The sequence below is a fragment of the Triticum aestivum genome, chromosome 5D, assembly GCF_018294505.1.
Source record: "Triticum aestivum cultivar Chinese Spring chromosome 5D, IWGSC CS RefSeq v2.1, whole genome shotgun sequence".
Lineage (NCBI taxonomy): Eukaryota > Viridiplantae > Streptophyta > Magnoliopsida > Poales > Poaceae > Triticum > Triticum aestivum.
The window spans coordinates 448,109,514-448,122,500 of record NC_057808.1 but is presented as its reverse complement, the minus strand read 5'-3'; the positions used below and the strand labels follow the sequence as shown (position 1 = coordinate 448,122,500).

General features: G+C 44.0%; 1 protein-coding gene and 1 pseudogene across 1 annotated transcript; both read left to right on the top strand.

The window, feature by feature from the left end:
* Nucleotides 1-3,145: 3,145 nt before the first annotated feature.
* Nucleotides 3,146-5,371, top strand: LOC123125444 (BTB/POZ and MATH domain-containing protein 2-like; annotated as a pseudogene).
* A 673-nt stretch (nt 5,372-6,044) lies between these two features.
* Nucleotides 6,045-9,962, top strand: LOC123122614 (noroxomaritidine synthase 2). Its single transcript, XM_044542843.1, has 3 exons — nt 6,045-6,222; nt 7,512-7,990; nt 8,088-9,962. Exon 3 carries the CDS (start codon nt 8,269-8,271, stop codon nt 9,802-9,804), a length of 1,536 nt encoding a protein of 511 aa, XP_044398778.1. The 5' UTR covers nt 6,045-6,222; nt 7,512-7,990; nt 8,088-8,268; the 3' UTR covers nt 9,805-9,962.
* The last annotated feature ends 3,025 nt before the right edge of the window (nt 9,963-12,987 follow it).

Here is a 12,987-nt window from a genome sequence, read left to right as displayed (position 1 = left end):
CATAGCATAAGATCATAACACTATCCTCGACCTCTCAAGATTAGTTGAACGTGCAATAGTTAATTAACTAGGATCTTTTCATTCAAGTAAGAGTGTGTATAGATATTGGATTTTTCTCACTAGCTTAAGGTTTTGAGCGAACTGGTTGGTGGATAAAACTTGACATGATATCAGGGCAAGACTTCCTGAATTCAAGAACAAGTGGACAATTTTAAGACAAATAATTCCAGTCTAACAATCCATGTCTTAGGATGAAAGAGGTAAATAAACTTCTATATCTTTGCTGAGATCAATCCTGGTTTGTAACATCATCACATCCTAAAATTAACCGGAAAAGCAGATGTACCCATAGCGATTCGGGGTTACGGTGCTGTTCTTTAGCATGGAAACTGATCGAGATGGTAAGGGGGCATAGCATTGTTGGGGAGATAGCCTTTCCATAACACCTATGTCGTCCTTATGGTAATCTAAACATGGTATACAATGGGTTACTCTATTATTAGTGTTAGTTCTTATCTATAGCACCCAATGTTTGCACTCCACCAAAATTATATAGTACTAGTTATTTTAACACTAGATGCCGCATTGAAACTCATAGTTCATGAATCAAGGAGGTGCACGGGTGCACTGCGAGGTACTTTTGTCATATACTAATAATTCACCACACGTGCAATGTTCATAAAGCATCGAATTGTCTCATCTCTTCAGTCATTGGCACATGCAATATGCTTAGAGAGAACATTAAACAAATGATTGATTAATTCTCTTCTCGGTGAGCATGGACTTATCTAGCTCTCTCTTAAATATATAATTATGAGGTCATCTGTGTGAACCCGGTTTGTTTACGAGTTACTGAATCTTTTTGGGTTGAGACCGTTTGGATTGTTCAATTGCCCTTGCTCTATATACAGAAAAGACTATCCTTTTAAGATTATACTCCCCCGGATTCAAAATATATTTTTTATGTATTACACATATTTTTTGAATCAGAGGGAGTAAAATATATTTGCATCTTAGATTTTGTTAGGGCAATGTTTTGATCAGTAATGACGTTATTACTTTGTAACTTTTGTGATACAACATAATAACTATAAATAAGTACTCCCTCCGTCCAACAATATAAGACGTTTATACAAACTATGTTAGCTTGCAAAAACGACTTATATTATGGGACGGAGGGAGTAGTTTGAAATATGAATCTGGTTACATTAATTTATATCACATAAATATATACTTCCTCCTTCACATAATGTAGTGCACATTGGTCTGCGCAAAAGTCAAGCTTTCATTTTTTTTTTAAATGTGGAGTTCACAAAATATTGGAAATACTATATGAAAATATATTCCATGTGAATTTAATGGTGTTGATTTGGTATGCTAGATGTTTATAAATCTCTCTATAAATTTGGTCAAAGTTGACAAAAATTGACTTTGGCAAATTATAATAAGCACTATGTTTTGAGACGAGGGGGTATTAGATAGAGTAATTGTTTGTCAAAGACTTGTCCTAACGGACCCATATATGTAATGTATTCTAAAAGGTTGCAGTACTTTGCCGACCGATGTCCATGTTCACTGTGGGAGAACCAGGGAACAGATAGAGAAAGAAGATGAGCAATCGAAGTGATAGCAACGAAAGTGAGATGTGACAACGTATAGTGGTACCAGGGTAATGAGCATATATCATAGTCATTAACTAGCGACATAGAAAGAACTGTGTCCCTGCAAAAAAAAAAGAAAAAGAACTGTATGGTAGTAAAAGCTAGCTGCATATGAAGTGGTAGCTACACTTGATGGCAGACCAATCATATCATAGGAATAAAGAGCTGAGTTGACAGGAACAATAACCCGATCTATCACGTGGAAACTTATCTGGCCCAACAAATGATGTAAAGGTTACGGATGGGGCAAAAAAAAACTTATGTGGAGCTACACATGTTTGTGCAACTGCCACTGCATGATGCATGCAAACTTCAATACTCGTATTATTGATCATATTCTTCTTTGTGTGAGTTGCAGGTCAGGGGTGAAGAAGACAGAGAGTGAAGACTAGCTAGCCACCCTCTTGGTGGTCGAACCCTGGAACCTGTTTCTCGGTTGTTGGGTAGAAACTCCGATGTTGCATATTTGCAGGAGTTGTGGAAGAAGAGCTAGCATGACCACAAGATAAAATTAATTAATCCGGCCTGATATATACATCATGTCTCCCTTCACTTAAGACCTCTTCCAGTGTAAGTATCATGTAATACGACCTAAGTAAAAACGATGATGTGGTGTATTTGCATTCCAGTCAAGGATAAGACAGAAGATTCAAGTATGATAGCACAACAAGAAATGTTAGTAGATTTTATCCACAACTTTGTATTGGGGTTCTATAAATAAATAAATGAAGCCATGATATGATACTATTGTATGATATGTGGATGTACTAACTAATTAAAGTAGTATAAAGCAATATGATACTAGATAATATGCATTGTGAGTGGCCCAAAACGTGCATGCATATATAATTTGGAGGAAAAGAGTAAATCAAATACTCATAAACATCCTTGTGATGAAGGCCGAGGAGCTTGGTGAAGGCTCAGCGCTACCACGGCGTCGTGATGCGCTGTTCATCCAAGTGAATGAGGCTTTTCTGGTTGGTGCAGATTAGGAACTCGCCCATCTGATACACGAGCGCCAATGGTCGACAGCCATGAGCCAGACACTCCTTCTCATGCAGAGGCCCTGGCTGCACGGTCCCCGTTTTTTTCTGAGATCATGGCTCCGATCCCTTTGTCGATTGCGTTGGTCTCGAGGACGAGAGTCTTGAAGAATTTCGACAAAGCGAGAACTGAAGCCTCAACGAGTACCTTCTTCAAGGCATGGAAGGAGGCCTCAGATTCAGAGGTCCACATATATCTTGTGTGCTTCTTCAGGAGATCCATCTCCGGCCTAATGACGTCATATCCCTGCATGAAGTTTCCGTAGTAACCGGCAACTGATTATAAAATGAAAATATTTTGTACAACCTTTTATAAAAGAAAAATTTTTGTATGTCTTCCTACCATTTTTATATTTCTTTACAGAGGGAGTATATATTCTAAAAAAAAGAGAACTATTTGTTTGAGAATCTAAAAGAACTATACGAATACCTTCTCGAAGAAACTGTAGGTATTCAGCCCATGACAAAACAGTCGCGTGGGAGGGCACGAAACTGCAGGCGGCGGCGGCGAGGGGGAGGAGACGCGTGGTCGCGTGGAGGCCCACCTGATCGACGGCCGCTCGCAACGGCGGCGCGCCGAATCACCTCGTCGGCCAGCTGAACTTCCTCGACTGCACCATCGACGCCCTCTCCTCCGTCCGCTCCAAGAGCCACCAGGTCTGCTCTCACCTGCCCACCAGGTGCTTGTGTTTATTACTGTATGTCCCCATAGCATCCTAGCTCGAGCAGCCACCTGGTGACCACCTGACCACTCACTGGCTGAGCGCGAGAGCCCTTTCTCGCGCTTGCTTGGCCTCGGCCCCTACTGGTTTTCCTTGGCTTCGTGGTACTGGTACGGGGTACTATGATATGCAAGAAGGTAGACTAGCAGTACTATGATATGCAAGAAAAACCGGCCGATTCGGCAGGTTTTTCCTGGTCCGGTGGTGAGATGGTTTGTGGAGCTGAAGAAACCGCCAGGGTCGCCGGTTCCCCTTTTCTTCTGCTAGTCTCGTCCGGTTATTTAATCTATGATCTGCACACGATGATAAACTAGCCTAACAATGGGCTTGTGGAAATCACTGGTACCAAGTGTTTCGCTTACCCATATGTCATCATGTTATTACTTCCTTCGCATGAATCATTCAATGACCTACTTTCTTTGATTAGGTATGTTTTAACTGTTTTTGCTTCTCGTGCCACTCCCAGGTTAGCGCCACAGATTGCTTGGCAGTAGGAATTATGTGTTGAGGCAGATTGCTGCTAAAAGTATTGGTCAGTACTCAGTGGATTGGGGCTGTGCCAACAGTGGATGCTTGTTGAACGTGAAAGCCATGTTTGCTGAAGGCTAAACGTCTTCCTGTGCACACATTGAGTATATATGCACGTACAAGAGCATTCAGGTTAGAGCAACACCCATAACTTCCGTGTCCATGGCCAACAACTTCACTTCTTCAGTTAACAAGCCCATTACCGAGACCTCCTCGAGATGCCTGACAGAGTCCATCACCACCGCCCACAACTTTGAGGTGACTAGCTACTCGCTGCTCCAGGGTATGGGTGCCGGCAAGTTCATTAGCTCAAACACATTCAATGTCAGCGGCTACGGCTGGAACATCAGAATATATCCTGATGGATTGAAGGAGGGTACAGATGCCTACATGTCGGCCTTCTTGTGTTTCTGCAGTGGGACAACAGATGCAAAGGTGAAGTTCACTTTTAGTTTATTGGAGAAAGATAGAAAAGTTAATAAGCTAGAAAGCGCGACAAATACCTTTACGCCAGTAGGTGGTACTTGGGGCTGGGAGAACTTTATTGCGAACAACAAACTTAAGGAACTGCTATCTTGCAATGACGACTGCTTCACAATCAGATGTGTTTTGACGGTCTTCAAAGAGCCTCGCATAGAAGATAGCACAGTCATAGTCCCAGTTCCGCAGTCGGATCTGCACACACACTTTGCAAACATGTTGAAGGATGGAGAAGGCATGGATGTGACATTCAGTGTCCGTGATCAACTCTTCAATGCACACAGATGCGTGTTAGCTGCGCGATCGTCTGTCTTCAAGGCCGAGCTCTTTGGTGAAATGAAAGAGACCACCATGAAACACGTCAAGATTGATGACATGGAGCCTTCCATCTTTGAGGCACTTCTTCACTTCATATACACGGATACTCTGCCAAGCAACTGTGAGGTTGATCAGAATGTGGCATTGCAGCACTTGTTGGTTGCCGCAGACCGGTATGGACTGGACAGGGGCTATTTGTGAAGGGAAACTATGCGAGAGAATTGATGTGCAAACAGTTGCAACCACCCTTGCTTTAGCGGAGCAGCATGGCACCTTGCAACTCAAGAATGCTTTTCTCAGATACCTTTCTTCACAGGGTGTGCTTCAAGCTGTCAAGGAGACTGATGAATTCAAGCACCTCACGACAAGCTGCCCATCAATTATGGTGGACATTTTAGACATAGTCGCCCCACCTTCAGTAGTATGAGCAGTCTGGCTGAGTATTTAGCAGTATCCGACTTGTGCAACTTCAAGCTGTCAAGTGTGAAGATCTAGTACTAGTACTCTATCGATTTTTATCATCTGTCCAGTGTATCCACTGTAAGACTGAACTTTCTCTTCGGGAATGTGTGCTCTGTGGTCTGACTTATTGGCACTGAAAATTCTACTACTAGTAATTAATTTTGTTGACTGTAACTATGGCTTATTGGCACTGAAAATCTACTGTACTAAATAATTTTCTTGACTGTAACTATGGCAGGCCTTAGGCCAGCCTGAGCACTAACCAAAAACAGTTACAAGGTGCACAGAACTACAAGAGGCTAATGTGCTACTTCTGTATAGAGAGGGCCAAAAGCCAGATGCTGATGTTATTGAGCCGGAGTCGCTTGAACATCTGATTACCCCGTTGAGGTATGGATGCCATTTCTCCCGTGTTTGACAGATGCTAGGTTGGGGGTCTCTTCCATTGTGTTTGACAGATGATGCTTGTGTATGGATGCCATTTCTGCCGTGTTCTCGGCTTTCAACCTTAGTTGTTGTTTGCTTGGTTATTATCTTCGGAAGATCTGTCATGTTTGTACTCGTGGTGTTTTTCGGGGTGCTTCTCCAGTGTTCCTGCTCTTGGCCTGAATAAAAAAGCCGTGTAATGTGTGTATGTTTCTTACTTGCAGTTGATACCCAAAAAGGAAAAACTAAGATGGACCTTGGTCCTTAATCGCAGCAGCCCACTGAGCTTCTCGTCAAAGGCAGCCTGTCAGGCCCATCCATCTACACGGCCCTGCAGCAACCACATTAGCGGAGTAGCCCACCATCGATGAGCCCAACAACCCTCTCTGTTTCAGATGAGTCAAACACCCGAGCAGCAGAACCGGACGCCGCGGCGCGCCACCCGGATGGCGCGAAACTCAAGCTGACGGCGGCTTGTGGTAGCGTGGGGCTGGCCTCGTCGACGTCCGGCCGGTGAACTGCGCCCAAGGCATGGCCGGCTGGCGACCCCTCCTTCGTCCGCTGGATTGGAAGCGCCACCAGGTCGGTCAACTTCTGCCTGCCTCCTTGCACGCCAGGTGCTTGTGTTTATTCCCATCCGTTCATAGCTGGACTAGAAACCCAGTGACCATTGACTGACAGAGCGCCGACGGACCCTCACGCTTGCTCGGCTCCGCCGTGTTCCGTGAGTACTCGTCCGTGCTTCCTCAAGTTGCCATTCCAAGTTTAGCGTGTTAGTGCATCACAACATCAAGTTGCCATTCCAAGCTTAGCACATCGGCATTGCCATGCTCATCCCGACGCGAAGGCGTACTAGACGCCGGATGACGTTACGCTCACATGGTCGTGGGATCGCAGTACTGCCCAAAAATAAGAATGTATGTAACTACTATTGCAATGTACTCGCCTATAGCACTCTCTCCTCCTCCTCCAAGAAAAAAATGTTAGGGTTCGTTCCTCTCGCCGGCGCCGGCGCAGGTCCGCCTCGTCTCCGGTGGCCCTAGGGCCATGGAGGCGCGGTGGATCCTGGGAAGGGCCGGCGGGAGGGCTTCGTTTTTAGTTGTTGTTTTCAATCTTGTTAGGGTTTGTGTCCTACTCAGGAAGGCGAGACGGCGGCGGCTCCCTGAAGATGGAATAAAGATCTTCCCGCCTAGCCCCCGTTCCGGCGATGCGTCTAGCATCGTTGGTGGGCGTGTGGAGGTGTGTCTCCGGCAGATCTATCTTTGGTGGATTTGCTCGGATCTCGTCATTGTTTGTCTACGTTCGTGTGTCTTCGGTTTGGATCCTTCCGATCTACGTCATTTTTCATCGGTGGCGGTTGCTGTTCTGGGGTGCTGGTCCTATGGGGCCTTAGCACGACGACTTCCCGACTGTCTACTACAACAAGTTGTGCCCGGCTCCGGCGATGGAGGGGCAATGACGGCGGCGTGCCTTCGGCTTGCTTCGGTGCTTGTAGTCGTCGCTAGGTGGTCTACGAATCTGGATGTAATTTTTATTCCTGGTATTCGTTGTACTGCCATGATTGAAGACGAATAGATTGAAAGTTTTTCCGTAAAAAAAATGTAGCTCTATCTGAAAACAGAGCGTTCAGTGATGCCAAGTTTGGGGATTCTCTGCATCAGATAGTTGTGCTGAGCTTTTGCGCAAAACTGTTGGCACTCACCTACTAACCATGATTTTTCTTCTTCATCTATAAACCGTTATAGATGCATAACGTATATCCTGGCCTCTGTTAAGTGCTCAGGTATGCATGTACATGCATTTGTGTGTATCTATCGGGCCTTAAAAGATAGCCTCAACTCAAATTCTGCTTGAATATTTTCAATTTACAGATGGCTGGATCCGCTCCTTGATCTAGCAGGATGGACATAGCTACCTACCTGATTCAAATCACTACTTTGCTTCCTCTGCCGGGGGTTGAAGTTGGGATTCTGCAGTCGATGGGATCAACATCCATTTTTGCCTTTTTGGTTTTGAGTTTTTTGCAATGGAAACGATGATAGCTTTGCTTTTTGTTTATTTTTATAGTGTAGTCATCGGTTTTATTCATTCACTCTACTTATTATCTAGTGAAATCCAAATAATGGTATCAGGTTTCGTGCATATATGTCAGGCCGGCCCTCATCCACAGGCCAGGGATGAACATGGTTTTTCCAGGCCGTGAGCTTCAGAGTTGAGCTGGATGCCTGCCCAGTGCACGAGTCTCCTGAACACGATGAGCATGCCATGGTCTGTCGTCTGTTCCAGCAACAACATTCATACGTGTTGTTGTCCACTACTCCAGTGCAGCAGCAGCCCAAAAACAATGAAGGTACCATACGTGTGACGATTTTAAATACCTTGTTCATACCACATCAATTAATTGAGGTATATACTTACAAGTTTTATACTATTTCATGACGATACAGAACGCATGATATTCATGCACAGAACGCATGCTATATCGTGCATCAGAACGCATGTGGTACCAATGGACTCAGACCAAGGGAACAACTTGTCTATATATAAATGAAGCCATCGCCATGTCCATTGCACCTTACAGCATCCAAGTAAGTAGTCCTCCCTACACCACACTAGTTAGTGATAATTATGTCACTCATCTCCACAGCACTTGTGCTACTTGTTCCCCTAGGCCTTTACTTGTACCTGCTGCAGTCTAGTCGTAGAAGATCAAATAACCCAGCAGCAGCAGTGTTCCCCACAAAATGGCCAATGCTAGGCATGCTCCCTTCTCTCTTGGCCAACATGTACAACTTCCATGAGTACAGTTATTTGGTCCTCGCTGGATCAGGCCTCAACTTCAATGGGGACGGCCCTCCTGGGGCCGGGATGCGGTTCTTCATCACCTGCGACCCTGCCAACATCCAGCACATCTTCACGACCAACTACCACAACTTCCCCAAGGGTGCGGAATTCGCTGCCATCTTTGACATCATGGCAGGTGGCCTCTTCACTATCGACGGCGAGCTGTGGCATCGGCGCCGCGTGAAATTTGTGGGCGTGATCAGCAGCCCGTGGTTTACTGACCGTGTGGCAGCTCATTGCCATGACAAGGTGAAGGACCACCTCCTCCCGTTGCTTGCCCACATGGCGAGTACCGGCACTTCATTCGACATGCAAGAATTAATGGTGAGGTTAATGTTTGACATGACCGCCATGGCAGTCTTTGGCGTGGACCCTGGCTTCCTGTCCTTGGACATGCCTCCCATTGATGCCTCCATTGCCATGGACACGGTCATGGAGGTGGGATTTCTACGGCACACCATGCCGGCCTCTTTGTGGAAGGCAATGAGGTGGCTAAATATTGGTCTTGAGAGAAAGCTCCACGAAGCGAAGAAAGTGCTCCACAGGTTTGTTGTGGATACAATTGAGAGGAGGAAGACCACCAGAGAAAATGTTGGCCACGATGAGGATGAAGAGGTTGTGGGTGATATTTTATCTTCCTACATCAATGACCCGGACTTCGCCGACGATGACTTGCTCCGTGCGACACTCATTAACTTCATGATCGCTGGGAGGGACACAATCGGCACGACCCTGCCATGGATATTCTATAATCTCGCCCAGAACCCTAACATCGTATCAATCATCCGTAATGAACTCTCCCCAATTGCATCGCACAAAGTAGCCCACGGTATGGGTGCAATGGTCTTTGAGCCGGAGGAGACCAAATCTCTGGTCTATCTAAGAGCCACCTTGTACGAGACTCTCAGACTATACCCGCCAGCGCATATGGAGCGCAAGACAGTGGTTACCGATGATATCATGCCAAGTGGCCATGAGGTGCACGCCGGTGATGCCATCTTTATCTCTCTTTACTCCATGGGAAGAATGGAGAGCTTGTGGGGTAAAGACTGCCTCGACTTTAACCCAAACAGATGGCTCTTGGAGGGTAGCAACAAGCTCAAGAATGTACCGTCTCGCAAGTTCCTGGCCTTCAACTCGGGCCCGAGGGTGTGCATGGGCAAGGAAATCGCGGTTATGCAGATGAAGACCATCGTCGCTGCAGTCATGTGGAACTTTGATGTGGAGCTGGTGGAAGGACAGAGCATCCAGCCCAAGCTATCTTGTTTACTGCAAATGAAAAATGGGCTCATAGTGAAGCTGAAGAAACGAGAAGCGTAATACTATGCCCTCTTGTCTTAAAATGGTTGTGGGTGGCGCGCGTATGTCTGTGTGTCCATATACTTTGTTTTTTGCTTTTATGTGGGACAACTTTATTCACAGCAACGAGTGGTTTTTTTTAAATAAAAGATTACCTGAGAAATCAGTTATGGCTTGGACGTTGCAAATGTTCTCAGAAACCATGTAGAAAACATACCGGAACATCGTGACAATAATGTAAGATTATTCAAGGTAAAGAACAGAAAATTAAGCAATTCAGTACATATATAATATGTTTGTGGTATTGAATGGATATGTCCATGGCCGAGACAATGCCCTCCTTTTTGAAAATATGTACTTGTTGTAGCAAGCTGAACTGTTTGTTTTCTTTGCCGAGAGCATATATACGTGATTTTTTTTTCAACCCATGCCTCTCTCTATATTTTATTATTATTTCCATTAGCTTTTATTTTTTATATACATTTATATTTACTCTTTATCTTTACCTAATAATAAAACGGCTATCGCTTCTGCCCGTCCGTCATTAAAATTTGCTTGTGATTTCTCAACCAAGTTTAGTGCATTGGAGCATGTGCTTGTAGTTCAAATTTGAATTATGCACATAAAATGCCTACAAAATCCAGTTAATGTATAAAAAAGGCCAAACGAACCCCGAAAAATTCCAAGATTAAACACAACACTCCTGTTGTTCTATGTTGACACTAGAAATTTTTTAAAAGCAATAAGAGGCAACGGATATTGTCCCGTCCCCAAAGGTGGTACATTCCCTATCGAAACCATCATGCTTGTTGTGAGAAGCTTATACCCAAACCTCCTCAAATGGGACAAAATTTTCACCACGACATGTTGATGCCGCTCCATCATAGCATGCCAAGTTTCATGAATTTCAAACGAGTTTTGGATTTACTAGAATTTAAAAACCAGGTATCTCAATGTTTTGCCGACAATCAACAGTGCCCTGGTGTTTGAAATTCATTCCCATCTCTTCCATGGGACCTAGAAATTCACCCAAGGACACACATGTGATTTTTCAACCAATTTATATGCACTGGAGCATGTGCATGTAGTTCAATTTTGGATTATGCACATAAAATGCCTAGAAAACTCAGTTAATGCATAAAAATGTCCAAACGAACCCGGAAAAATCCCAAAAATTGACACAACACTCCTGTTGTTCTATTTTGACACGAGAAATTTTTTGAAAGCAATAAGAGGCAATGGATATTGTTTCGTCCCCAAAGGTGGGACGTACGTTCCCTACACAAACCATCAGGCTTGTTGTGAGAAGCTATGGTTTGTGAGAAGCATATATCCAAACCTGCCCCAAATGGGACATTTTTTTTACCACAGCATGTTTATGCCGTTCCATGATAGCATGCCAAGTTTCATGAATTTCAGACGAGTTTTGGATTTACTAGAATTTAAAACCAGGGATCTCAATATTTTGCCGGCAATCAACGGTGCCCTGGTGTTTGAAATTCATTCCCATTTCTTGCATGGGACCTAAGCATGCACCCAAGGACACATATTTGATTTTTCAACCAATTTATATGCACTGAAGCGTGTGCATGTAGTTCAAATTTGAATTATGCACATAAATGCGTTGAAAACTTAGTTAATGCATAAAAATGTCCAAACAGACCCAAAAAATCCCAAAAATTGACACAACACTCCTGTTGTTCTATGTTGACACGAGAAAAAATTTGAAAGCAATAAGAGGCAATGGATATCGTTTCGTCCCCAAAGGTGGGACGTTCCCTATCGAAACCATCATGCTTGTTGTGAGAATGTCTGGTTTGTGAGAAGCATATACCCGAACCTGCCCCAAATGGGACATTTTTTTTACCACGGCATGTTGATGCCGCTCCATGATAGCATGCCAAGTTTCATGAATTTTAGACGAGTTTTGGATTTACTAGAATTTAAAAACCAAGCATCTCAATGTTTTGCCGGCAATCAACAGTGCCCTGGTGTTTGAATTTCATTCCAATCTCTTGCATGGGACCTAGAAATTCACCCAAGGACACACATGTGATTTTTCAACCAACTTTAGTGCATTGGAGCACGTGCTTGTAGTTCAAATTTGAATTATGCACATAAAATGCCTACAAAACCCAGTTAATGCATAAAAAGGCCAAATGAACCCCGAAAATTCCGAGATTAAACACAACACTCCTGTTGTTCTATGTTGACACTAGAAATTTTTTGAAAGCAATAAGAGGCAACGGATATCGTCCCATCCCCAAAGGTGGTACGTTCCCTATCGAAACCATCATGCTTGTTGTGAGAAGCTCTGGTTTGTGAGAAGCTTATACCCAAACCTGCCCCAAATGGGACAAAATTTTCACCACTGCATGTTGATGCCGCTCCATCATAGCATGCCAAGTTTCATGAATTTCAGACGAGTTTTGGATTTACTAGAATTTAAAAACCAGGTATTTCAATGTTTTGCCGGCAATCAACAGTGCCCTGGTGTTTGAAATTCATTCCCATCTCTTGCATGGGACCTAGAAATTCACCCAAGGACACACATGTGATTTTTCAACCAACTTTGGTGCATTGGAGCATGTGCTTGTAGTTCAAATTTGAATTATGCACATAAAATGCCTAGAAAACCCAGTTAATGTATAAAAGGCCTAACGAAGCCTGAAAAATTCATTCCCATTTCTTCCATGGGACCTAAGCATGCACTGAAGGACACAGATTTGATTTTTCAACCTATTTGTATGCACCGGAGTATGTGCATGTAGTTTAATTTTGAATTGTGCACGTGAAATGGCTAGAAAACTATTTTATTGTATAAAATGTCCAAACGAACCTTGAATAATTCCAATTCTTTTATTACACACATATAGTTGCATGTTCACTGCGGATAAAAGGTCTAGCAATTCAAACAGCGTGCATTGCTGTTGTGACCCAATTTTGTAATTCAAATCAAGTAGATCCCACGCAGTTTATTATCACCAACCGTGTGAGATGTAGTACAAATATCTTGGAGCATCGTCGGTGTATAGTACGCCTATGGCTTACGCGAGAAGGTGCGTCAACTACAGTCCACAGCCGGCGTGTCAAGCACACTAGCTCACTCCCCAAAAACTCCCGCCTCTGCATCCCTCGCAGTCTCGAAAATATCTACCGCCTGGAAGGTTTTAATGTTTGATAGCACATGATTAGTATGTGCAG